General features: G+C 42.8%; 1 protein-coding gene across 5 annotated transcripts in view; it reads right to left on the bottom strand.

The window, feature by feature from the left end:
* Nucleotides 1–2,256: 2,256 nt before the first annotated feature.
* Nucleotides 2,257–25,396, bottom strand: part of SLC28A3 (solute carrier family 28 member 3) — a 189,632-nt gene continuing 166,492 nt past the window's right edge. Inside the window, exons 12-19 of one of the 5 annotated variants that reach the window (XR_012220369.1) lie at nucleotides 24,755–24,885; nucleotides 24,443–24,611; nucleotides 22,325–22,522; nucleotides 19,418–19,499; nucleotides 14,326–14,424; nucleotides 9,631–9,691; nucleotides 9,351–9,477; nucleotides 2,759–2,893 (exon numbers count right to left, since the gene is read on the bottom strand). Coding sequence is in view for 1 of the 5 variants with exons in the window: in XM_073546016.1 (XP_073402117.1) it covers nucleotides 2,767–2,893; nucleotides 9,351–9,477; nucleotides 14,326–14,424; nucleotides 19,418–19,499; nucleotides 22,325–22,522; nucleotides 24,443–24,611; nucleotides 24,755–24,885 (933 nt within the window). In the remaining 4 variants the exon portion in view is untranslated. Of the gene's footprint in view, nucleotides 2,894–9,350; nucleotides 9,478–9,630; nucleotides 9,692–14,325; nucleotides 14,425–19,417; nucleotides 20,120–22,324; nucleotides 22,523–24,442; nucleotides 24,612–24,754; nucleotides 24,886–25,396 lie in introns of those variants that run through there. The other 4 variants (XM_073546016.1, XR_012220370.1, XR_012220372.1 and 1 more) reach the window with 4 other exon arrangements.

Genomic DNA, 25,396 nt, shown 5'->3' with positions numbered 1-25,396 from the left:
AGTGTTGGTGATAGTGTTCATTTCAAACATCCTTGGTGGAGGAAGGAGCTGGAGAGCGTTCCTTGCAGCACTGTCTTAGCCCTGGTGTGGAAGGAGTCATAGGGGATTTCCTTGTAGCTCTGACAGAGCTTGATGGCAGCGATTCAGGAGGAGAGCTGCCTTCTGGTTGTGGACTTTGTTGCCAGGAGCAAGTGCAACAGAGTAAAGCTAAGTGGTGTTTCCCTGTTTGTGTTTTTCCTTAGTGTGTATTAGTACAGTGGTGGGGTCAGTGCCTGCGCCACCCAGCTCCCTAGCAAGGGATATGTGTAGGGTGTGCTAGGGCAACAGGTTTCTGATCTGCGCTTGGTGCGGAACCGGCATAGGGAATGTTAGGAGCGTTGGGGACACTGACTCAGGGGAGTGCAGGAGGTCTCCACGTCCCCTTTCCCTATCACAGGGCCCACCATTGTAACTGTTTCCCCTTTCCCCGTGTCTTGTTGTTTTAGTTACCGGCCTGCGGGTCGCGTCACACAGGACGGATCATCGTGACAAACTACACTTTGTTCACAATATTTGAATGAGGTGCCTTGAAAGGTGTATTGATGACCCTACTTGTAATTTTTGACAGGCTTTGCACTTAGTGCATAGCCTTTATGATTCTAGGAGTACCACTACATGACAATTTGAACAGAAAGTGTATGAGGCGCTCCGTTATGTCTAACATAGAATGTATATTAGTCCCACTGAAATCTCCAATTTTTAATAAAAAAAAATTAATTTTGGTTTGCTTAAATTATTTTTTTTACATCCTTTTAAAATGTTGCCTTTTATAAAAATTATTATACAGGAAAAAAGGTTTCTTAACTTGGCGTTTACAGGAGAAAAATGTTATCTTTGATTTTGAATGTTATATTGTCTGTCCTTTAAAGTGGAGTAAAAGTGTGACACCATTGTTCTCAGCAGTGATCTGGAAGTCAGAGATGCTTCCAAAGGCTTTTCCCAATGCTGTTTTCCTTTCAGCACTTTTTCCATGCATTTCAACATTTTCACTGCTCCCCAGACCTCCTTGTACGGCAGGGGTGGGGAATCTTTTTTCTGCCAAGGGCCATTTGGATATTTATACCATCCTTTGGGGGCCATACAAACTCCGCCCACAAAGTACATCCTGACAGTGGCACTGGTTTCATGACTTAATCTTTTATTGCATGCCCTTCAATGTTCAGTAGTGAACACTGCGTGTCTGTGCTAACAGAGCAAGAAGAAATTAATGAGATTGTGGCAATCAAAATACAGCTCCCTGCCAAAAAATGTGGTCCCTGAGAATCTGCTCGGGGGCCTGATAAAAGGTCATCGAGGGCAGTAAATGGCCCTGGGGCCTGAGGTTCCCCACCCCTGTTGTAAGGTCTGCTGGAAAAATGCTCACATTTCCCATTGACTCTGATTACACTTGTTAGCTGAAACGAGCATTAGAGATTGCTCCCTCATCCCTAGTCACAAAGCTTAAAGGGAGCCTGTCAGGTCCCTGTGCCCCCAGAACCACCAGCAGTTGCATCTGCATATGTATAGACCCTGCCTAACAGTCCCTGTGTTACATTAAACACACAAATAGATCTTTAGAAAAAGTATTTCTGAAGTCTGTTTATGATATGAAAATAAGGCCTTTGACTAGTCGAAGGGGCGTTAGTGTCCCCAGACTAGTCACCCCACTAACCATGTTATCAATACCCTGTGGGAATGATAGCATAACTTAAGTTACAAGTGCCCGCGTCATTGCAGACGCTATATTTGCATGCGCGCAGCTTCTTCACCTTGAATCATTGATCGTTTGAAGCTAGGTGTACGCATCCCAGCCCTCAGGGACACATACACCCAGCTCCAGATGATCAAAGATGCAAGAGGAAGAAGCTGAACGCATGCGTGAAGTAAGTATAGCGATGCTAGCACTTGGAAGTTGTTATTACGCTCACAGGGGTGTGATAACATGCTTAGTGGGTCGACAAGTCTGGGGACACTAATGCCCCATCGACAAGTCAAAGTCCTCATTTACATATGATAAATGGACTTTAGAAATACTTTTTCTAAAGATCTGTTTGTGTGTAATGTAATACAGGGACTGTTAGGCAGGGTATTTACATATGCAGACAGAACTGCTGGTGGTTCCGGGGACACAGGGGACCTGACAGGTTCCCTTTAATGCATTTAGTTGCTGTACATGTTTATAGGGCATAAAAGCCATTTATTAAAAAAAATGAAAAATACAAAATAAAAAACAAAGACTATTCTGAATGTAAACATTTTATAACATATAAATAACATTCAAATGGTTTGATGTTTCAGTTGATGTTATTATCATTGACATAGACAATGCTAAACAATAATTTTATTTAGAAAATGTACACTTCTGTATAAAAACCTATATACAAAGAACTGTATTTATCCAGGATGGAAGTGTATGTGCATTTTCATGCCCATTTTACAGTCTACATATACAATTAATCTAGCTATTAAATATCTTTGTAAATACATTGAGTAGTTGTATTATTCTTAAGCCACTTTATAAATGCGGAAATAAGCAATTGGGAATGTGTCCCTGTTGACTTTTTCCAATTATAAGAAGCAGAATTATAAATGCGGCTCTGAAGTATAATACTAGTTGTAACTCATTGTATTCCCAAACATAGTCAACTTCTTATGGAGATTAATTCTATATATTAAGTGTAAAATTGAATTTAAAAGTGAAAATACTTTTTAATACACATGTAAAAATTGTAATCATACAGTAGAAGTCTAAGTTGCTGGAGCAAACCAAGTACAATTGAAGGATGGTGAATCAATGATCTGGCAGCATCCGGATAATAGGTTCATGCTATAATTGCCTCCAATGGAAACATTTGTTGGACTTTCAGCAACAACCCTGCAACAATAATAGAAGGGGAGAAGATTATTATCATTGCGTTCCTCAATCTTAAACTGTTCTTGATTTTGAACAAATTGATACAAAATGTTTACTGTTTATTGAAATGTATAATCTTTACGTAAAAATATCATTGTTTGTGTTATAGAATGAAATTCTAAGGTTTCTTTTAAATGAGCAAGAAATTGTGCCACTTGACAATATAACAAATTGATCTGCACTTGTTTACTTGCACTACTATTCTTTTATAACCATGTGAGTTTTTGAACGATGATTATTTGTGTAATTGTTCATTTAATCTCATACGGTTTCCATTGCAATCGACAATCGGATGAGATAACTGTTCAAAGGAGGGAAGGCGAAGACAGCAAACAATGCCTTTTATGTCAGCATAAAAGTTGCAGTCAGTGATAAACAAGCAAATTATTGTTTTGGTTTTATTCAGATTTTCTGAGTCAATAAAGATAAAATCAGGTGTGGATCAGGAAGGAATGTATGAAGAATTGATATTATCACTCTTCTTTTTTTTTTAATCCACACCTGTATCATGAACCTGAATAAGAAACCTGCAACAGAAAATCAGCCTGTTTGGCTCCACAGTAAGGCGTTTATGCTAAGTTTGTTTATGCAAATTAAAACCTGTGTTTTACAGTACCAGCAAATGTTACAAGATTTCCTAAATCTCATGCACACGCATTTGTTTTTTTCCCCAAAGTGAATTGGAAAACTTCTATCAGTGAAGACCGTAAGCAAAAAAAAGCGAAACGCACGTTGGGGCTGCGTGTTCCGGAACCCTGAGCGAGGGACTATGGGTAAGAGTGGTATTGCTTACAGGGTTTAATACTGGTATATGGGCTATTATTAGGTACCCTTTTGGGAGTTCCTTTATGCGGTATGACTGACTAGGGTTTACCTTGGTATGTTTACATATATGCACATGCACCTTAAACCGTATGCGATTTTATATTAACACATGCTACTTGTTAGTGCTACTTTAAACCACCTTCCCACCTCTTAATGCTGATTCAGGGCCCAGTATATACACCCATTTGTCTGTCCCTTCCCCTATATATGGACTCTCTCTTTGTATGTATTTGTACTTGTACATTGATATTGCAATAAAATATAAAATTTATTTTTACATTTTTGATTTACACACAGTTTTTTTGTTGATTAAGGTCTACTCCCTCCAGCTAGTCTGTTAGTATAGAATATATGTGCTTACTGTAATGTACTACGTGACTGATGTAAAGTTGACATATTTGAGAATGAAACACAGACCTATTTTTGTTTAGCCATTAAGCCAAGGAATGCTCTGAAATTTTAGCTCTGAAGCCACCTATAGAATTGTGAAGTTCTAGCATGTAAAATTTTTATCTCTGTATTGGTACAAGACAAGATATTGCATATATTTGCAAGGTTAATGTAAAATGGTGTCATATGGAAATGTACTTAAGGGTAGATTCACACAGTTTATTCCCAGCCATCGTGGATCCAGCAGGACAGGATTTTTTTTAACCTATCCTGCTGTTCCGGGAGGTTGGGGAAATGTCCCGACTAAAGCAATATCTTTAGGACAGGTATAAAGTTGAATATAAAGGTGGAGCAGGGAGCCCTCAGATCTCTGCTCCACAATTCCGTCTGAATAGATACTGAAGAGTCTACAAAGGAACTTCAGGTCACATGATTAAGTATCAGTGACAGGCTCTGAGAAGCAAGAATGTGACAGGACACACAGGCAAGTGGGATGATTGTGTATGTGTGTGGGGAGAGATTGACATCATACTGTGTATGGGGGAAGCTGTGGTGAGCAATATGCTGCATGTGTGAGGGGGAATGTAATGTACATGTATCACACTATGCGTGGCGTGTGAGGAATGTGAGGGTTATCATACTGTGTCAGTAGGACTGGATGAACATCATACTGAGTGGTGGCAGAGTGGGGCATTATACTGTGTTTGGGGTTGTGGGTTATCATATTGTATTTGGTGACATCATGTTATGTGGGAGCTGTGAGTGCAGTATACTGTGTGAAGGGCACAGTGGTGGCATCATACAATGTGAAAGGGCTGTGAGGACATAATACTGTACTTGGCTATGAGGGCATCATACTTTGTGTGTGGACTGTAGAGGCAGCATATTGTTTGTGTGGGTGGCTGTGGGGGCATCATACTGAATGTTAGGGCTATGGGTGTGTCATACTGTTTGGAGGGACTGTGAGAACATTACACCGTGTATTGGTGGGCTCTGGGGACATTATACTCTGTGTTGGTAGAAACTGTGGTTTTCATGAAAGGGATATGATGCTGTGTAGAAATACTATTGCGCTTCAAGAGGAGAAATATTTCTGTGTGGGCTCATATAAAGGAGTGTTTGAGTTTAGGGAAGTGGCCTAGTGTAAAATAATAATTGTCGCAAAGCTATATGGATCAATCTTTCCTATTTTTCAAAGGTGTGAGATGTGGTTTATTGCAGAAATATCTGCAAATGAAAATAAGTTTTGTACATCAGAATGTGGATATTTTGGCAACAAGCCTGTGACGTTCAGGAAGAGATAATGTCCGAGAGTGGACCCTCTGGATCGCGGATCCGGAGCCCCTGGGTCGAGCGCACCAGGTGAAGACCGACCCCTGTACAGGGATCGTTAGGGGCAGGACCGCAGAGGGCAGAACCGTGACTGCTGGAACCGAGAGGGGCGGCTCGAGGGACTGGAGAAGGCAACCGGCTGGCGAGGCTTACCAAGGCCTGGAACTCCGTGCGGGAGGATGAGGACAGAGGGCTGGACGCTGGGCAGGGAACAGAACGGACAACGGAGGACGGAACAGAAACAGGGAACCGGGGAGACAAAGGTAGTGGCACTAGGAGTAGGCAGGACAGATGACGGGCAGGGAGACAGGCAAACACCAGAGGTAGAGACAGCAAGACTAGGAAACGTAAGAGACCTATAGGAACCTATAGGCGGCCAAATTAGAGCAGGTATGGACACACAATAATCAGGCGTCCTCCCCTTGTGGGAGACGCCTGATACATCCCCTGCCGGTAGGCGAGAGGCTGGCCACTAATCGGCCGCCGCCCACCGCAGGGTTAAACTACCCGACGGCCGCGCGCCCGCGCCCTAATGCGCATGTGCAGGGTCGCCGCTGTTGGGAGACCAGGAAGGCGGGGCGCGCAAGAGCAGGAGGAGGAAGGAGGCGTGCGTGGACCGGAGGAGGGAGGAAGAGGCGGCGCGCGACGGAGCAGGTAAGAACTAGCCGCGGGGGGACCCGGAGCTAGGGGACCGGCGGCGGTTACGACCGGCGCTGTTACAGTACCCCCCTCCTTACATGTCCCCCTTCTGAGATTGGCAAAAAACTTTTTCAGAATTTGTGGGGCATTTACATTCTCCCGGGGTTCCCAGGACCTCTCCTCGGGGCCAAATCCCTTCCAATCGATAAGGAAGAAGGTTCTTCCCCTGACTCTTTTCATGGCCAAAATGTCCTTAATTTCAAAGGTGTTATCATCCCCAATTGGCTGAGGGGAAGAGACAGGTGCAGGATGGAACTGATTGAGAATGACAGGTTTAAGGAGCGAGACATGGAAGGCGTTAGAGACCCGGAGTGAAGCCGGCAATTTCAATTTGTAAGCAGCGTCATTAATGCGTCTGAGTACTTCGAATGGCCCGATGTACCGAGGGCTTAATTTGTACGAGGGGATTTTCAGACGGATGTGCTTGGTCGAAAGCCAGACTTTGTCACCTGGATGGTATGGTGGAAGTTCCCTCCGTCTCTTGTCGGCATGCTTTTTCATGCGGGCGCTGGAGTTCACTAGGGCCTCCCTGGTCTCTTTCCAGACTTGACAAAAGTCAGCGGCGAGAGCATCTGCCGTAGGCACCTCCGAAGATGTAGAGATGGGCAGCGGGATGCCAGGGTTCTGGCCTGTAACCACAAAAAACGGTGACTTGGAGGACGACTCATTAGGATGATTGTTGTGGGCAAATTCTGCCCAGGGAAGAAGTGAGACCCAGTTGTCCTGTTGGGCGTTGGAAAAATGATGCAGGAAGGACGTCAGAACTTGATTGACTCGTTCCACTTGCCCGTTGGTCTGAGGATGGTAGGCGGAGGAGAAATCCAAAGATGTACCCATTAGCCGACAGAGGGCTCTCCAGAAACGAGAGGTAAACTGCACACCACGATCGGACACGATCCGTTGGGGGAGGCCATGCAGCTTAAAGATATGATGGATGAAGACCTCGGCCAACTTAGGAGCTGAAGGCAAGCCGGGTAACGGGATGAAATGGGCCATCTTGGAGAAGCGGTCTATCACCACAAGAATAGTATTACACCCCGCAGAGGAAGGCAGGTCTGTCACGAAATCCATGGCAATTTGTCGCCAAGGCACCTCTGGAACAGGTAGCGGGTGAAGACCAGTGGGCAGATTCCTAGGCACCTTGTTCTGCGCACAAGTGGTACAGGATGCTACAAAATCCTTCACGTCCTGGAGAAGAGTGGGCCACCAATAGTAGCGGGAGAGAAGCAAGCGAGTCTTTTTGATCCCGACGTGTCCTGCAATCTTGGACGAATGCCCCCAACGTAGCACCTCCAGTCTTTTGCTGTGTGGAACGAAGGTTCTGCCGGGCAGAAGGGTAGAGAGGCTCACAGGGGCCACAGTGATGATCTTCGTGGGTTCAATGACATATGATTTATCTTCCTCTAACTCTGGTGACTGCTGAGATCTGGAGAGAGCATCAGCCTTGATGTTCTTATTCCCGGGACGAAAATGGAGCTGGAAGTCGAAGCGGGAAAAGTACAGCGACCATCTGGCTTGCCTAGCGTTGAGTCTCTGAGTGGACCGAAGATAGGCTAGGTTTTTGTGGTCAGTGAAAATAGTAAAGGGGTGGACCGCCCCCTCGAGCAGATATCGCCATTCCTCCAGAGCCATCTTTATAGCGAGCAGCTCCCGGTCTCCGATTGAGTAGTTACACTCAGCAGAGGAGAAGGATTTGGAAAAATACCCACAGGGAACCAGGTGACCAGATGATGCCCGCTGGGAGAGTACCGTCCCGGCCCCGGTAGAGGAGGCATCCACCTCTAGGATGAAGGGCTTGCTGGTTACAGGGCGATGTAATATTGGTGCAGACGCAAATGAGCGTTTCAAAGCAAGGAAGGCATCTCCTGCTTCAGGAGACCAGGAGTTTGGTTTAGTTCCTTTTCGGGTCAGGGCCGTGAGGGGCTTGGTCACGGAGGAAAAGTGAGGAATGAACTGTCTGTAATAATTTGCGAATCCCAAGAAGCGCTGAATGGCTTTCACCCCGAGAGGACGGGGCCATTTGAGTACAGCAGAGAGCTTCTCAGGATCCATCTCCAGGCCGGAGACAGTGAGAATGTAGCCCAAGAAGGGCAACGAGGTTTGCTCAAGCAGGCATTTCTCCAATTTCGCATAGAGCTGATTCTCCCGAAGACGTTGCAAGACCAGGCAAACACTTCTTCGATGCGAGGATAGATCGGGTGAGAAGATGAGAATGTCATCTAAGTATACCACAACACAGGAGTACAGTAAATCTCGAAAAACCTCGTTGACGAATTCCTGGAACACTGCCGGGGCATTACAGAGTCCAAACGGCATGACCAAATATTCATAATGGCCATCACGAGTATTGAAAGCCGTCTTCCACTTGTCCCCAGCGCGGATTCGGATTAAATTATAGGCTGGAACCGAGAGGGGCGGCTCGAGGGACTGGAGAAGGCAACCGGCTGGCGAGGCTTACCAAGGCCCGGAACTCCGTGCGGGAGGATGAGGACAGAGGGCTGGACGCTGGGCAGGGAACAGAACGGACACCAGAGGACGGAACAGAAACAGGGAACCGGGGAGACAAAGGTAGTGGCACTAGAAGTAGGCAGGACAGATGACGGGCAGGGAGACAGGCAAACACCAGAGGTAGAGACAGCAAGACTAGGAAACGTAAGAGACCTATAGGAACCTATAGGCGGCCAAATTAGAGCAGGTATGTACACACAATAATCAGGCGTCCTCCCCTTGTGGGAGACGCCTGATATATCCCCTGCCGGTAGGCGATAGGCTGGCCACTAACCAGTCGCCGCCCACTGCAGGGTTAAACTACCCGACAGCCGCGCGCCCGCACCCTAATGCGCATGTGCGGGGTCGCCGCTGTTGGGAGACCAGGAAGGCGGGGCACGCAAGAGCAGGAGAAGGAAGGAGGCGTGCGTGGACCGGAGGAGGGAGGAAGAGGCGGCGCGCGACGGAGCAGGTAAGAACTAGCCGCGGGGGGACCCGGAGCTAGGGGACCGGCGGCGGTTACGACCAGCGTCGTTACAAAGCCCCATGATTTCTGCAAACCTCATACAGATGATTGGGTAGTGTCACAGATATTTCTGTATGAATAAAACCTAAAGTATTTATTAATCAAATTCTGTAACTTGAACACTGTAAAAAAGAAAAAAAATTGTTAACATGTAGTTACCATGTGTAGAGGTTCAAGCAGCAGTCGGTAATCTCCGGTGTCCTAATAGGCAAGTCTGTAGAATTAAGGAAGGCGCTTTCTAATACATCACTGCATATGGTTGAGGCAATTGGTGGAGTTAATATTCCTGTAAATGGGATGAAGTAATGAAAAAATAGAAATATTATTTTACATAAAACTAGAAACAAATTATTCCAATAAATATCCCAAATAACTGAAATAGACCACACTTACATACAATATTCATGTATTATCTATCTATCTAATAGATGCTCCTTACCTAGGTATCTGGTCACTCTGAGATTGCATGGTGGTCGGCGACCAAGGCAATGAGGTGGACACTATAGAATTAAAAACCCCTCTGTAATTGTAAAGTTGCTTCATTTTACTTTGCAATATTAACCATCTAAGAATTTGAGCCAAGCCAATATTTTTCTTTCTGAATAACTATCTCTTTCAGTTTTCAAAGTGACCATTAATAGCCATGCAGGCTCAGACTGGCCCACAGGGTAACCGGGGAATCCCCCAGTGGGCCCCTGTGCAGATCTGGGCCTCCAACCCCACTGTATGGGCAGTACTTGGCATAATTCACTTGATTCACTTTGTACATAAAAAAGCAGCATATCATCATTCATTAACCAAACTACCCGATTTATTATTATATAGAGATATAGATAAATTTGTGAATGAGGGTAGTGTAATATTTGTATGCAGGTGAAAGTGGGCCCCACAATCAATGTTACTGGTGGGCCCTTAGCACCCCAGTCCGACACTGTAGCCATCCATTGTTCTCCCATTTGAAACGGATCCTTTTTTTGCTTACTGGATCAGTTTCAAATAGATAATTAAAATCCTATATAGAAAAGAAATACCAAAGTATGACTAATCAATATTTCAATAGAAAAATATTCAGGATTGAGAGTCCTCAGTAGTTGATACCTTTTAATGGCTAACTGAAAAGATGGTAACACATTGCAAGCTTTCAACACTACTCAGGTCTCTTCATCAGGCTAGACTAATACAAAATCTGAAGTCACATATTTATGCACAATACAGCCTAGAAAAAATGCAATAGATAAGACAAGTGACGTGAAGCAGAACTATCAATATGGGAGAGGGAGAAACAAAAATATAAACATTGGACCAGTTCATAGATAAGGAGTCCGGATGTTTTATGGTCCTCTGATTGGGGTCTAGTTTTGTGTTTTGATGTGATGTGATGTAATGTGTTGCAATATTTCAATAATGAATAATCAATATCAATATATAAACCCAAAAAAAATTCATGCAGAAAAAATATATAATGTGATAACTACCTTATTAATATATAAAAGACATGATAGGACAAAATATCATATTAAAAAAGAGACTTTTATTAAAATAAATAAAAATCAAGAAAAATAAGCAATCAAAATGTTATATTAAATAACACTGCCAATGCTGGGCAGGGTATGTCAAACTAATTGGCAAAAAAATCATGAATAAAAAATCTAAACTACTAGCTGAAGAGCCCAGCGCTGCCCGGGCATAGTAACTAACTGTGGTTAGTTATAACAAATTATAATTATCCTCCATCCCATAGTCCCGTGCCCATACATCCATCATACACATCCACCATCCCATAAGCCCGTGCCCATATACCCATCATACATATCCTGCATCCCATAGTCGAGTGCCCAGTGGGTATCATCACACATCCTCCATCTCATAGTCCCATGCCCATAAACCCATCATACATATTTACCGTCCCATGCCCATATACCCATCATACATATCCTCCATCCCATAGTCCCGTGCCCATATACCCATCATACATATCCACCATCCCATAGTCCCGTGCCCATATACCCATCATACATATCCTCCATCCCATAGTCCAGTGCCCATATACCCATCACACATCCTCCATCCCATAGTCAACCGTTATGACATCATAATGAGTGACGTGGCTTGCAACCTATGATGACATCAGCCTCGCCATGGCAACTATTATGACATCATAATGAGGGGCGGGCTTGATACACACACACTTTTTCCCCATTATGTAGATAGGGGCAAAATTGTTTGGTGAATTGGAGCGCGCGGGGTTAAAATTTCGCCTCATAACATAGCTTTGGACGCTCTCGGGGTCCAGACGTGTGACTGTGCCAAATTTTGTGGCTGTAGCTGCGACGGTGCGGATGCCAATCCCGGACATATACACACACATACAGTGGGGCAAAAAAGTATTTAGTCAGTCAGCAATAGTGCAAGTTCCACCACTTAAAAAGATGAGAGGCGTCTGTAATTTACATCATAGGTAGACCTCAACTATGGGAGACAAACTGAGAAAAAAAAATCCAGAAAATCACATTGTCTGTTTTGTTTTCATTTTATTTGCATATTATGGTGGAAAATAAGTATTTGGTCAGAAACAAGCAATCAAGATTTCTGGCTCTCACAGACCTGTAACTTCTTCTTTAAGAGTCTCCTCTTTCCTCCACTCATTACCTGTAGTAATGGCACCTGTTTAAACTTGTTATCAGTATAAAAAGACACCTGTGCACACCCTCAAACAGTCTGACTCCAAACTCCACTATGGTGAAGGCCAAAGAGCTGTCAAAGGACACCAGAAACAAAATTGTAGCCCTGCACCAGGCTGGGAAGACTGAATCTGCAATAGCCAACCAGCTTGGAGTGAAGAAATCAACTGTGGGAGCAATAATTAGAAAATGGAAGACATACAAGACCACTGATAATCTCCCTCGATCTGGTGCTCCATGCAAAATCCCACCCAGTGGGGTCAGAAAGATCACAAGAACGGTGAGCAAAAATCCCAGAACCACGCGGGGGGACCTAGTGAATGAACTGCAGAGAGCTGGGACCAATGTAACAAGGCCTACCATAAGTAACACACTACGCCACCATGGACTCAGATCCTGCAGTGCCAGACGTGTCCCACTGCTTAAGCCTGTACATGTCCGGGCCCGTCTGAAGTTTGCTAGAGAGCATTTGGATGATCCAGAGGAGTTTTGGGAGAATGTCCTATGGTCTGATGAAACCAAACTGGAACTGTTTGGTAGAAACACAACTTGTCGTGTTTGGAGGAAAAAGAATACTGAGTTGCATCCATCAAACACCATACCTACTGTAAAGCATGGTGGTGGAAACATCATGCTTTGGGGCTGTTTCTCTGCAAAGGGGCCAGGACGACTGATCCGGGTACATGAAAGAATGAATGGGGCCATGTATCGTGAGATTTTGAGTGCAAACCTCCTTCCATCAGCAAGGGCATTGATGATGAAACGTGGCTGGGTCTTTCAACATGACAATGATCCAAAGCACACCGCCAGGGCAACGAAGGAGTGGCTTCGTAAGAAGCATTTCAAGGTCCTGGAGTGGCCTAGCCAGTCTCCAGATCTCAACCCTATAGAAAACCTTTGGAGGGAGTTGAAAGTCCGTGTTGCCAAGCGAAAAGCCAAAAACATCACTGCTCTAGAGGAGATCTGCATGGAGGAATGGGCCAACATACCAACAACAGTGTGGCAACCTTGTGAAGACTTACAGAAAACGTTTGACCTCTGTCATTGCCAACAAAGGATATATCACAAAGTATTGAGATGAAATTTTGTTTCTGACCAAATACTTATTTTCCACCATAATATGCAAATAAAATGAAAAAAAAACAGACAATGTGATTTTCTGGATTTTTTTTTCTCAGTTTGTCTCCCATAGTTGAGGTCTACCTATGATGTAAATTACAGACGCCTCTCATCTTTTTAAGTGGTGGAACTTGCACTATTGCTGACTGACTAAATACTTTTTTGCCCCACTGTACATAAATACATACACACACTTGAGCTTTATATATTAGATATCATAATTAATTGTGGTATACAATACAAATATCAATATCAAGTGAATCAAAATTAATAAAAAATAATATATATACTGTGTGGGGAATAGATAGCTCAGCTGGGATCTTTCCTTTGGCACAAGTGTGTGGCTATGAAGTCACTTCAGCAGACTAGCAAGTTTCACATGAATATGGACACGACATATTTATTGTGCACACTTGTTATTCAATGTTACACATGCCAAACATGAAATAAAACATCTAAGGCCGTCTGGCCACTAACTAACAATAGCAGGCTAACTACAAAATAAACCTATATAACAGCAAACAAGTCCATGTTATCTTACTGTGTCAGCTCCCAGCTCAGCAGACCAGATAGACTGAGAGATCACAGCTCCTCCTGATTATATCAGCTGGACCAGTCAGGAAACCAAAACCTGGATTGAATTAGTGGAGAGGGAACTACCAGTCCTTTCCATGCTGATCACTAAGGAAACCAGGACTGGATTGCAGTGAAATAAACTGGCTTCATCATCAGTACAGGGAGACATATGAAATGAAACGGGGAGAAATATACCTGTTTTCTAGTACCTCTCCCCTTGGCACCTCACAACTGTTATTCAATCATTGGCGAAAAAAATAGTGAATGAAAGATCAAATGAAAGAAGCCAATAATAAATCCTCATGGTTTAAATATATAATGTGCATCATTGCATCAAGGTGCATATACACATGAGGAAAATAACATGAAGAATTCATTTATAAAATATCAAGTGCTTCATAATGAAAAAGCTTAATAAAAAAGTGAAAATTAGGCAACAATGATTCAATATACATATATATGTGAATATCACAAATACCAACCAGTGCCGACACACCTCTGTCCAAGCACACACCACTCCAATGCGCGTTTCGCTTCCGCTTTGATAGCTAATTAACGGATCCGTTTCCCACAGGTTTCAATGTAAAAAAAACTTATCTAGCTGAAATCCGTTTCTTAAAAATGGACAAAAAAAGTTGTGTCTGCACAACCTTTTTGCCAACAGATTGCAGCTGAATCCATTCTAACGGATCACTACTGGACATGAGTTATATATTTGATTCAAATATAAAATACATTTGTTATTAAAAATACAATACCTGCAATGCAAGCAGTCAAGAAACATGCTACTGTGCCAGCGATCATGGCTCTAATGGCACCTGCTGCAATATCACCTTTTCTGCTTGGTGCCATGGCGGCTGCAACAAGACAACAAAAGTATTTGAAATATTACAGTTCAAAACTAGCGTGAAACTGGCCAAATACAGCTATGTAGCCTATATATCCCCTTGTGTCTTTCACCAGTATAAAGTATATTCCAATTTATTCAAGCAATTTCTTATGGTGGATGTAATTGCTGCTTTATGTTAACCCCCTCCCAACATAGTGCACACTTCATATGTCTCTGTCAGGTCATCAGGTATGATCCTGGCTAAGGAGCTAACCTAATATTATACCCTGCAGACACTGTCTATTTTACATAGTTACAGAGGCCGTAGCCTGTGCCCACTGCTAAAGAGAAATGAATATTCACTGCGCTGGCAGTGAATATTCATTTCTCTTATAGCATGCACAGTTACAGCCACAGCTGCCGGCTTCCAGCACACATTCTACTTACCTTCTTGCGCGCCCTCGCTGCATCTCGTTCTTTCCGGCTCCAGCATCTCTTCCGGCTGAGCAATCATGTGGCCCCACTCATTAAGGTAATGAATATTCACGCCTCTTCACTCCCATAGTCGTGGAGTGGATATTCATTATCTTAATGAGCAGGGCCACATGATCGCTTGACAAGAAGAGCTGCTGGTGCCGCAACGAGATGCAGCAAGGGCTCGCAGGAAGGTAAGTAGGATGTGTTTTTTTTTATAGGAACCATGCATACAATGATAGCCATGCATACAAGGACAGTGACTGGCCATGCATACCAGTGTATGGATAAGGGGACACTGCATACCCGGCTTATACTCGAGTCAATAAGTTTACCCAATTTTTTTTTTAAAGGTGCCTCGGCTTATACTCGGGGGACTTATACTCAAGTATGTATGGTATATATTTAGTATTATTTATTTTTTTTAAATCTGATCTGTCAAAATATAAAATTTATTAACCCAATTGGTAAATGCAGTAGAGAGAAAATAATTTTAAATGCAAGAATTGTGGAATTTTATCTGCTGCAATGCCACCAAAAAGTTTAATAAGAAACAATCAAAACATTGAATCTTCCTGAAAATAGAATCATAAAACTGTCAGCTCAACTTGGAAAAAAGCAAACCCTCACACAGCACTATCTGTCTAAAAACAAAAATGTTACAGGTCTCAAAAAATGGCTATACAAACGAAATGTTTTTTTGTTTTACAAATTCCTGAATTTTTTTCAACACTTAAGTAAAGAAAATACATACAAATTTCTTATTTCTGTAATTATACTGATCAGAAAAATTATAATATCCAGTCATTTTTACAGTAGAATGAACCTCATAAAAACAAAACCCAAAAACAATTGCAAAATTGCGCTTTTTCCTCTAATTTTTCACACCTGAAATTTTTTTCCTGTTTTCCAATATCTTATTTGGGAAAATGAATGTAATTCATACTACACCTTGTCCCTCAAAAGCAAGCCCTTATATGGCTAGGTTTCTGGAAAAATAAAAAAAGCTATTGTTCTGGGACACAAAAAACATGCAAAATTGCCCATTCTGAATTATTACTGAAATTTTCTTCTCTTGCAGAAAAAAAATCTATAGTTAACAGCTTTGCTGATATAAAGCTCAAGTATTAGTAATGTTTTCTCTCTGAACAATCACAAAAGACTTCCCAATCACTTACAGCATTTGAAGGAATTCAGATTTTTGGGCTTTATAGCAGGACTCCAGGGCAGCATTTTGAAGTGCAACTTTCCATTTTACTATTATGCTACAGCCATAACTCATAAAAGTACACAGCTTCCCCAGGTCCCTCAGACCACCAATATGTAATTATTACTATCTTTATACCCTTCTACTATACAAGCCACTTTATATTATCCATGCCACTTTCATTGATTCATTAAAATGTGTCTGCGCTGAAGTATCCGCAATATTCCCTCCTACAATTTAAAAAACAAAACCAAATAGCAGGGCTATGGGCCTCCACACTAATGATCGATAGATAAATTACCAAAGTGTAAGGAAAATATGTATACACATATGCAGAGGCGTCATGTAAATATATGTTATGGGAACACTTAAGAAGGTGACCAATTAGACATTTACCTCAAATTTGTTCAACACAATGCTATAGTCCACATGAAGAGAAGAGACCTGTGATGTTTGATTTGGAGCTAGGCAGGATTGAAACTCCTTCACTTGGGCAGTTATTAAAAAACTGCCCTTCCTGCATGCAATTCTGTATTTTTCTTTAAAATAAATTGGGGTAAGTCACTGCCAACAATTAATTACTAGAGTACTGTCCCGGCCGGTGACAGTCTCTTGAGTTACTCACTGCTCCCTCGGTGCGCCAGCGTTCTTCGCAGCGTGGTTCACAGTGTTATGCTGCCAGCAGCAAGGATAGCTGCAGGACCTTTGTGACGTCAACAGTCATGTGACGGGATTCAGCAGGTACTGCGGACCAATTCCTTCCTAATTAATTGTTGGCAGTGACTTACCCCGCTTTATTTTAAAGAAAAATTCAGAATCGCATGCAGGAATGGCAGTTTTTTAATAACTGCCCAAGTGAAGGCGTTTCAATCCTGCCTAGCTCCAAATCAAATATCACAGGTCTCTCCTCTTCATGTGAACTATAGCATTGTGTTGGACAAATTTGAGGTAAATTTCTAATTGGTCACCTTCTTAAGGGTATGTGCACACGCTGCGGATTCCGCTGTGTTTCCGCAGCGGTTTTGGCCGCTGCGGACCCGCAGCAGTTTTAGCTGCGGTGTACAGTACCATTCAAATGAATGGTAAAAAAAAAACGCTGTGTAGACGTTGCGGAAAAATCCGCACGGATTTGCTGCGGTTTTGAAACCGCAGAAAGAAGTGACATGTCAATTCTTTCTGCGGAATCCGCAGCGGGTTCCTATCTCCACCATTGTGGAGATGGTGAATCCGCAGGACCAAACCGCAGGCAAAACCGCAGATAATCTGCAGGTCTTTTGACCTGCGGTTTATCTGTGGTTTTTGCAAAATCCGTGCGGATTAATCCGCAGTGTCTGCACACACCCTTAGTGCTCCCATAACATATATTTACATGACGCCTCTGCATATGTGTATACATATTTTCCTTACACTGGTAATTTATCTATCGATCATTAGTGTGGAGGTCCATAGCCCTGCCTATTTGGTTTTGTTTTTTAAATTGTAGGAGGGAATATTACTTCAGCCCAGACACATTTTAATGTTTTAATTTTGATTTACAACGGTGTGGTGTGTTGTTCTGTCGTGCGGCGGGTATCCCCTTAGAAGTACTAGCGCCCCCGTGTACACTTTTCCACTTTTATTGATTACTGCATATGGCAAAAAAACAATTTTATAACTTTGGTGGGAAGGGGCATAATGATGTCTCCATCCAGCCCGGACAGGATGGAGCCCACCAATGCCAATGCCTATTTTAGCTGGATGTGCCAGGAAGGGGCTTAGGATGGGTGAGATTATTACAGAAAGGGGTCCAAGATAGGGGACATTATATCAGGTAGGGCTCAGGATGGGGAACACTATTACAGAAAGGGGCCTAGGATGGTGGATATTTTTACAGAAAGGGTCCCAGAATGAGGGACATTATTACAGAAAGGGTCCAGGATGGGAGACATTATTACAGGAAGGGTCCAAGATGAGGGACATTATTACAGTAAGGGCCTAAGATGGAGGTGATTATTACATGGGATGCGCAAACACGTATGTCTTTTTAGAATCTAAAACACTAAAAGGTCCCATACATCTGCCAACATACAGTTGGGGCACAGGTCGAAATTTTGCAATATCTGACTCTAGTTCCACCATGTTGATGGTAATATGCTATTTAGGGGGTTATTAATCATTCTGTCATTGTTTTCCCTAGAATATCCATCCCACTAATCATGTTATCATTCTCCTATGGGTGTGAGTAACATGATGTACAAGAGCAGCATCACTATAATCTCTCCCTTACAATGCGCAGTAAGCTCAGTGTATGCACCCAAGCTTCATTGGTGCACTGCGCATGCTCAGTCAATAAGTCATAGAACACAGCCATCCTCAAGATGTTCAGTGTCGGCAGTAACGGCTGTCGGAGTTAGGCATCACCACTGGCTCCCTGGGCATGTGCAATGCTCTGAGGCAGCTGGGTTGGAGCCACTAGACTTACTGCCCATGGTCAGGGAGGCAGAGATTTGCCAAGAGCAGGTGGTGACGCTTCTCTTGCAGCTCATATTACTCACGCCCCAGGTGAGTGATAACATGATTAGTGATTTGACTAAGGTGAGATAACATGATCAGTGAGATTATTAATCTGGGGAAGAAAATGACCCTATGATTAGTCACCCACAAATTAGCAAATCTCTAGTAATTGATTTTTATTGCAATAAATATATAGGGGATGGTTTGGGGCACTGGGAAAGATATCAGGGTGTTTTTAAATTGGAAAGTTGTGCTGCAGAAAAAAGACAGTGAAACAATGGATTCAGATGTACCCACTGACATATCCATTTACATCAGTATAGCAATCTCATTCCAAAGAATAATCGATTAATTTGGAATCTGCTAGAAGTCTTTTCTGTCGGTGTCCTTTTTGCGGGACATAAAAGCATAGTTGCCTAATGTGAAGCACTTTTCTAGTGTGAATGCGGCCTAAGGAACATGAAAGAGTCCTTACACCACATCCTTTAGAGCAGTGTTCCCCAACTCCAGTCCTCAAGAGCAACCAACAGGTCATGTTTTCAGGATTTCCCCTAAAATTGCACAGGTGAGATCTACTCACTTGCACAGAGACTAATTCCACCACCTGGGCGATACTAAGGAAATCCTTAAAACCTGACCTGTTGGTGACTCTGGAGGACTGGAGTTGGAGAACACTGCTTTAGAGCTGTGGTTACCACAAACCTTATAAGACAATGACCATATAGTTAAATCATTGATGGGGACTACATTTCACTAGACCCAAATTGTTGACATATTATGTATCTTTTCTCATAATGGGCTTAACATTTAACACTACAGAATATATATATGGTATATATATACATACATAGTCCACCAATAGTAATTCCTAAGGAGCCAAAATTTGCAAATCCACACAAAGCATAAGTTGCAATAACTTCAGATCGAACCTAAAACAGAAGACATAGTAATAATAATGAAAAATACCTCATTAAGGCATTTACAATTGCTTTTGGCATCAATTTATTGCAACATTTTATTGACTGAAGGTGAAAGTGAGCAGGGGGGCAATTTAAGGCCATATTCACATCTAATATATAATTGCCAATCGGCTCTGTCACAGCTTCCGGCGATTGCGTCGCTATCCCACAATCCGCTGCGGCCGGAAGCTGTGACAAGAACAGCACCGCCATATTGGAACACCCAAGTTATGGGTTTTCCGATATGGCGGCCGGGATTCATATCCCCCGCCAAGCCGTAGGGCACCGCTCATTGATTTGAACGGGTATGGCGGCGGAAATGGCGGTACGCGTAGACACTGCATAACGCGATCTCTGGCGACATACTTACCTCACCGGGAGGTGCGTTGCCGCGGCGCTTCTCTCCTTCCGGAGACCGGGGCAGAAGTACGCGTGAGAATCGTGCATGCGCATAGCGCTATCCGGCGCCATTTTACTGAAGACACATTTGCAGTATGTCTTCAGCAATATGGCGCTGGACAGCGCGATATGGGCACGCGTGTACTCCGGCGCCACACTCCTCCCCCGGCCTCTGACAGAATGGGACAGCGCTGGAACACAGGAAAGAAGGGTGAGTATAAATGCTTTTTTTTGCATGTGTGCAGTTTAATAGGGGTGAGGGGGACCATGCATACCAGGAAAGGGGGTAAGGGGGACAATGTATACCAGGATTGGGGGGGTGAGAGGACCATGCATACCAGGATGGGGGGTGAGGGGACCATGCATACCAGGAAAGGGGGGTGAGAGGACCATGCATACCATGATTGTGGGAGTGAGGGGACCATGCATACCAGGAAAGGGGGGTGAGAGGTAGCATGCATACCAGGAAAGAGGGGTGAGGGGACCATGTATTCCAGGAAAGGGGGGTGAGGGGGACCATGTATACCAGGATTGGGGCGTGAGAGGACTATGCATACCAGGAAAGGGGGGTGAGAGGACCATGCATACCAGGATTGGTAGGGTGAGGGGACCATGCATACCAGGATTGGGTGGTGAGGGGGACCATGCACACCAGGATAGGGGGTGAGAGGACCATGCATACCAGGATTGGGGGGGTGAGAGGAACATGCATACCAGGACAGGGGGGTGAGGGGACCATGCATACCAGGATAGGGGGGTGAGAGGACCATGCATACCAGGATTGGGGGTGAGGGGTAGCATGCATATCAGGAAAGGGGGGTGAGGGGGACCATGTATACCAGGATTGGGGGTTGAGAGGACCATGCATACCAGGAGCGCTCAGCCAATGAGTGGTGCTGCCTGGCTTTGGCGGGGGATTCAAATCCCGCGCAGCACCGCTCATTGGCTCAGCCAGTTGGGTGGGGGATTTGAATCCCGCACCGCTCATAGCCGAGTGGCACCGCTCATTGGCTGAGCTGCCGCCGGCTGAGCCAATGAGCGGCGCGGGATTCAAATTCCCCACTGGCTGAGCCAATGAGCGGTGCTGCGCAGGATTTGAATCCCCTGCCACTAAGGATACACAGATGTTCATTTCACCGCACTCCCAATGCAATAGCATCGGGCCTATTGCTAGTGTATCATAAATGATGTCTATTTTTTTCTGCTTTTTATCTTCATATTTACTACAGGTGTTAACACTAAAATATACAATTAAAATGTTCTCTGATTATTGTATTTATATACAGTGGGGAAATAAGTATTTGATTCCTTGCTGATTTTGTGAGTTTGCCCACTGACAAAGACATGAACAGTCTATAATTTTAAGGGTAGGTTAATGTTAACATTGAGAGATAGAATATCAAAGATAAAATCCAGAAAACCACATTGTATAAATTATATAAATTTATTTGCATTTTGCAGCGAGAAATATGTAGTCGATTCCTGTGGCAAAACCCTTGTTGGCAAGCACAGCAGTCAGACGTTTTTTGTAGTTGATGATGAGGTTTGCGCACATGTCAGGACGAATTTTGGTCCACCCCTCTTTGAAGATCAACTCTAAATCATAGTGGGCAAACTAAGAAAATCAGCAAATACTTATTTCCCCCACTGTATAAATAAAGGTGGAATAGTTAAAGCTGAATGATATCAGTAATAATAATAGTAATAATAACAATATTAATAATAATAGTACAAGTACATACAGTATATAGTGGTGCCAATTATAATCAATAAGCATAAAAGAAGTTAGTAATGCTAGACATCCAACTTTTATAAAGTGGTGACTGGAATTACACACAACATATAAAAGCACCCAAAATATCATATAGTTTAAACAATGTTATAGCATGGTCAAATACATGGTACCAACCAAAGTAAAGGGGGACTCCAAGTGCCTGGCCAACCCAACGTGCGTTTCACACAGCATGCGTCATCTATTCATCTTTTCTTCATGATGCCCATCTGCATTGTACCATCCCTGGGGGCCTTTAACTGCCCTGCCCAGTTTCACTTTTGTTTAGGTCTTAACCTTGCATGGATTCCTTGAACTATATTTTTTATAGGCAGAAAACCTATTTTGTCTACTATAAAATACATTCATTTCGATGACAGATGTGACTGATCAACCAGCTATCTTAAAAATGATGGACAACCTCTTTTTAAAATGACTATAACGTTGTTTCCCTGTCTATAAACCAATAGCAGGCAGAGACCACGCATGGTTTGGACACTAAGAATCTACAAAGAAATTGGGAAGACATTTATTACGGTAATTTATTTTCAATGTAGACGACTTCCTACAAAAATACACAGCAAGAGGAGACATTTCAGTAATTTGTAGGTTAAATCATACTTACTGACATATATTGCTTTACTCCACTTATAAACAATGGGCCATTATCCTTCCTCTTCTTAATTAGCCCAGCAAGGTATTCATATGCCACAAACTCATTAAAAAATGTCTTGTATCCGATAAGTTTTCCAACTATGAAGCTGTCTTCCAAGTCTACACCCATCATGAAGGAGAATGGCATGAAGACATAAGAACATATTATCTGCATATGAAAAAGCATGTCAGTGTTATTTCAAAAGGGTTATTCCTATTTTAGCTATTCATGGCTGAGACAAGAATGAATGAGTGATAGGACTGTGCTGTGCTGTTTCTGTCATTGACAATATGCACATATTCCATCCCACTTGGCTATTCCTGGAACCCTGACCACTGGTGGCTGGCAAAACAACACAGTTCTGCGTAAATCAGCTATGAAGTGAGAAGTTACCCTTGTAATGTAGTTTGATATAGCTCAATTGAGCTCACACTGTACATTCTCAAAATAAGACCCAAGTTCACATGACTGTGTTTTCAGTTCGAGTGCTGTCTGTGAAAAAGCGGATTGCAGATGAGCCAATGTGATTCAATGGGGCATTGCGGAAGAGCAATTTTTTTTCTCAGGCAGAATCTGAAAACAGACTAGTTTCTACTGTGTGATTGATGAGACTCACCCATTCAAGTTTATGGGTGCACAAAAAAAATTGAATTCCATACATAGCCAGCTTACTGAATTTGATGTTTATGGATACAATGTGTACAGAGGGTATTCAGACCCCTTTAAATTTTTCACTCTTTGTTTCATTGCAGCCATTTGGTAAATTCAAAAAAGTTCATTTTGTCTCATTAATGAACACTCTGCACCCCATCTGGACAGTAAAAAAACAGAAATGTAGAAATTTTTGCAAATTTATTAAAAAAGAAAAACAGAAATATCACATGGTCATAAGTATTCACACCCTTTGCTTAGGCACTCATATTTAAGTCACATGCTATCCATTTCCTTGTGATCCTCCTTGAGATGGTTCTACTCCTTCATTGGAGTCCAGCTGTGTTTAATTAAACTGATAGGACTTGATTTGTAAAGGCACACACCTGTCTATATAAGACCTCACAGCTCACAGTGCATGTCAGACCAAAAGAAAATCATGAGGTCAAAGGAACTGGCCAAGGAGCTCAGAGACAGAATTGTGGCAAGTCACACATCTGGCCAAGGTTACAAAAGAATTTCTGCAGTACTCAAGGTTCCTAAGAGCACAGTGGCCTCCATAATCCTTAAATGGAAGAAGTTTGGGACCACCAGAAGTCTTCCTAGACCTTGCCGTCCAGCCAAACTGAGCAATCGTGGGAGAAGAACCTTGGTGAGAGAGGTAAACTCTTTGTGACTGCAGACTTAGGAATCCTCGCATCACACGCATCATGAGCCAGTTTCTGAGCCGGGACTGGAGGGTATGTAAGAGTTAGACATACTACAATCCAGTGCCGTCTAGTGGGTGTGGCCTTACTCCATACACTTGTATTGGGTGAGGCCGCGCCCCGACTAGTGATGTGACTGTTGAGTGGGTGTGGTCAACTAGAGGGCGTGGTGTCGCTCCAAGCAAGTGTATGGAAGCAAGGCTGCACCAACTGGACGGGAGTATGTATAACGCATACATACCATCTGGTCCCAGGTCATAAAATGACTAATCCCTGAAGTGCGCACAGATTCATTAGTTAGCAGTCACACAGAGTGACAGCAGACTTATCGATTTGGACCGGGAAACCCCTTTAGGATGTGTTTCATCTAGTCTACACATTTATATAGCATGTGCTCTACTAGAATATTTAAACTAATATCAGAAGTTAAGCTATATGTGGAGAAAGTCTTGGTGTCTGGAGCCCCAAAGACCTTTCCATATCAAAAGACACCATTGTTATAAATGGCACCTTGTAGATGTAGATTGGTCCCATTATAGATTTTGCATTAGGGTCCATCTACAAGCTACAGTTCTGAGTAAGATAAACAATATTTCACAGTGTAAATTTACATTAAATAATTTTGAAATTTCTTTGCACTTCTAGTCAGATGTTTCTAAAGCTAAGCCAAGCTTTAGTCTGAGATAGAATCAGCCTTTTGTCTGACAAAAATACATATCTTCATGATTACCTCAAAGCTAAACTGTGGATAATCAAACATATTTCCCAGCCATGAGAGGACAGAATTGAAGAATGCTAGCAGCGAGAGAAAAGCCATCAGGTTTACTGCTATGTTAGCCACTAGAGGAATTGATGCAGAAGCTCCTTGACTTGCAGCTTCCAGAATATTTCTCGCATCCCTGTTTCAAAGCAAGAAAAATAATGTGAATTACATTATACACAGCTATTACATAATAATAAAAATAATAATCTGTGCTTATTAATTGTATAAGCAGTCCATATTTATTACCTACTTATATTATATGACCTATATACCTCTTACCCTTTCTCCAGCTTAAGCCCATTCTTCATATTTATTTTTATTGGTTCAGTTTCTGGCCAAAATAACTTGGCTATAGCGAGCGCCGCTGGGGCAGACATCACAGAAGCAGTCAGCAGATGAGAAGATGATACCTACAAGTGAGGATTGCAGATTGATTATATCTGACAATTTTGTACAGATTAGTCCTATATTAAACCTAATGGACCCAATTCATCATTTGCGACTTTTTAAAGTCACTTTTCTTTTTTCTTCTTCTGATATTGCTTGTTGTTTTCTGTATAAGATTAGACAAAATGTCACATGCGGTTCATGAAGTGTGCACAAAAGAAAAAAAGCTTTTTATTTTTGTTTTTAACATGTTCTGTGACTTTTTTTTAGGTAATTATGCAAATTGTCTCTTCAGAGAGGAAGAAAACTAGAACTCTAGTGCCACCTATTGGAAGTAGCAATCCTAAAAGTCAATGTCAACCCTTTAATGAGCCTTGTTACATGACTTAGGATAAAAGCCAATCCAGAATCTCAATTTGCAGACACTGTGTTTCGGGGTACTGCCCCTCATCATTGCAAAGTGTGAGATCTAGTTTGGCTGTGAGAGAGGCATTTGACCGATATCCAAGAAGTATCACTTCTCCTTGCGGAGAA

The sequence above is a fragment of the Dendrobates tinctorius genome, unplaced genomic scaffold (genome assembly GCF_039654945.1).
Source record: "Dendrobates tinctorius isolate UK_male_01 unplaced genomic scaffold, ASM3965494v1 ptg000144l, whole genome shotgun sequence".
Lineage (NCBI taxonomy): Eukaryota > Metazoa > Chordata > Amphibia > Anura > Dendrobatidae > Dendrobates > Dendrobates tinctorius.
This window is presented reverse-complemented; position numbering and strand designations above follow the sequence as displayed.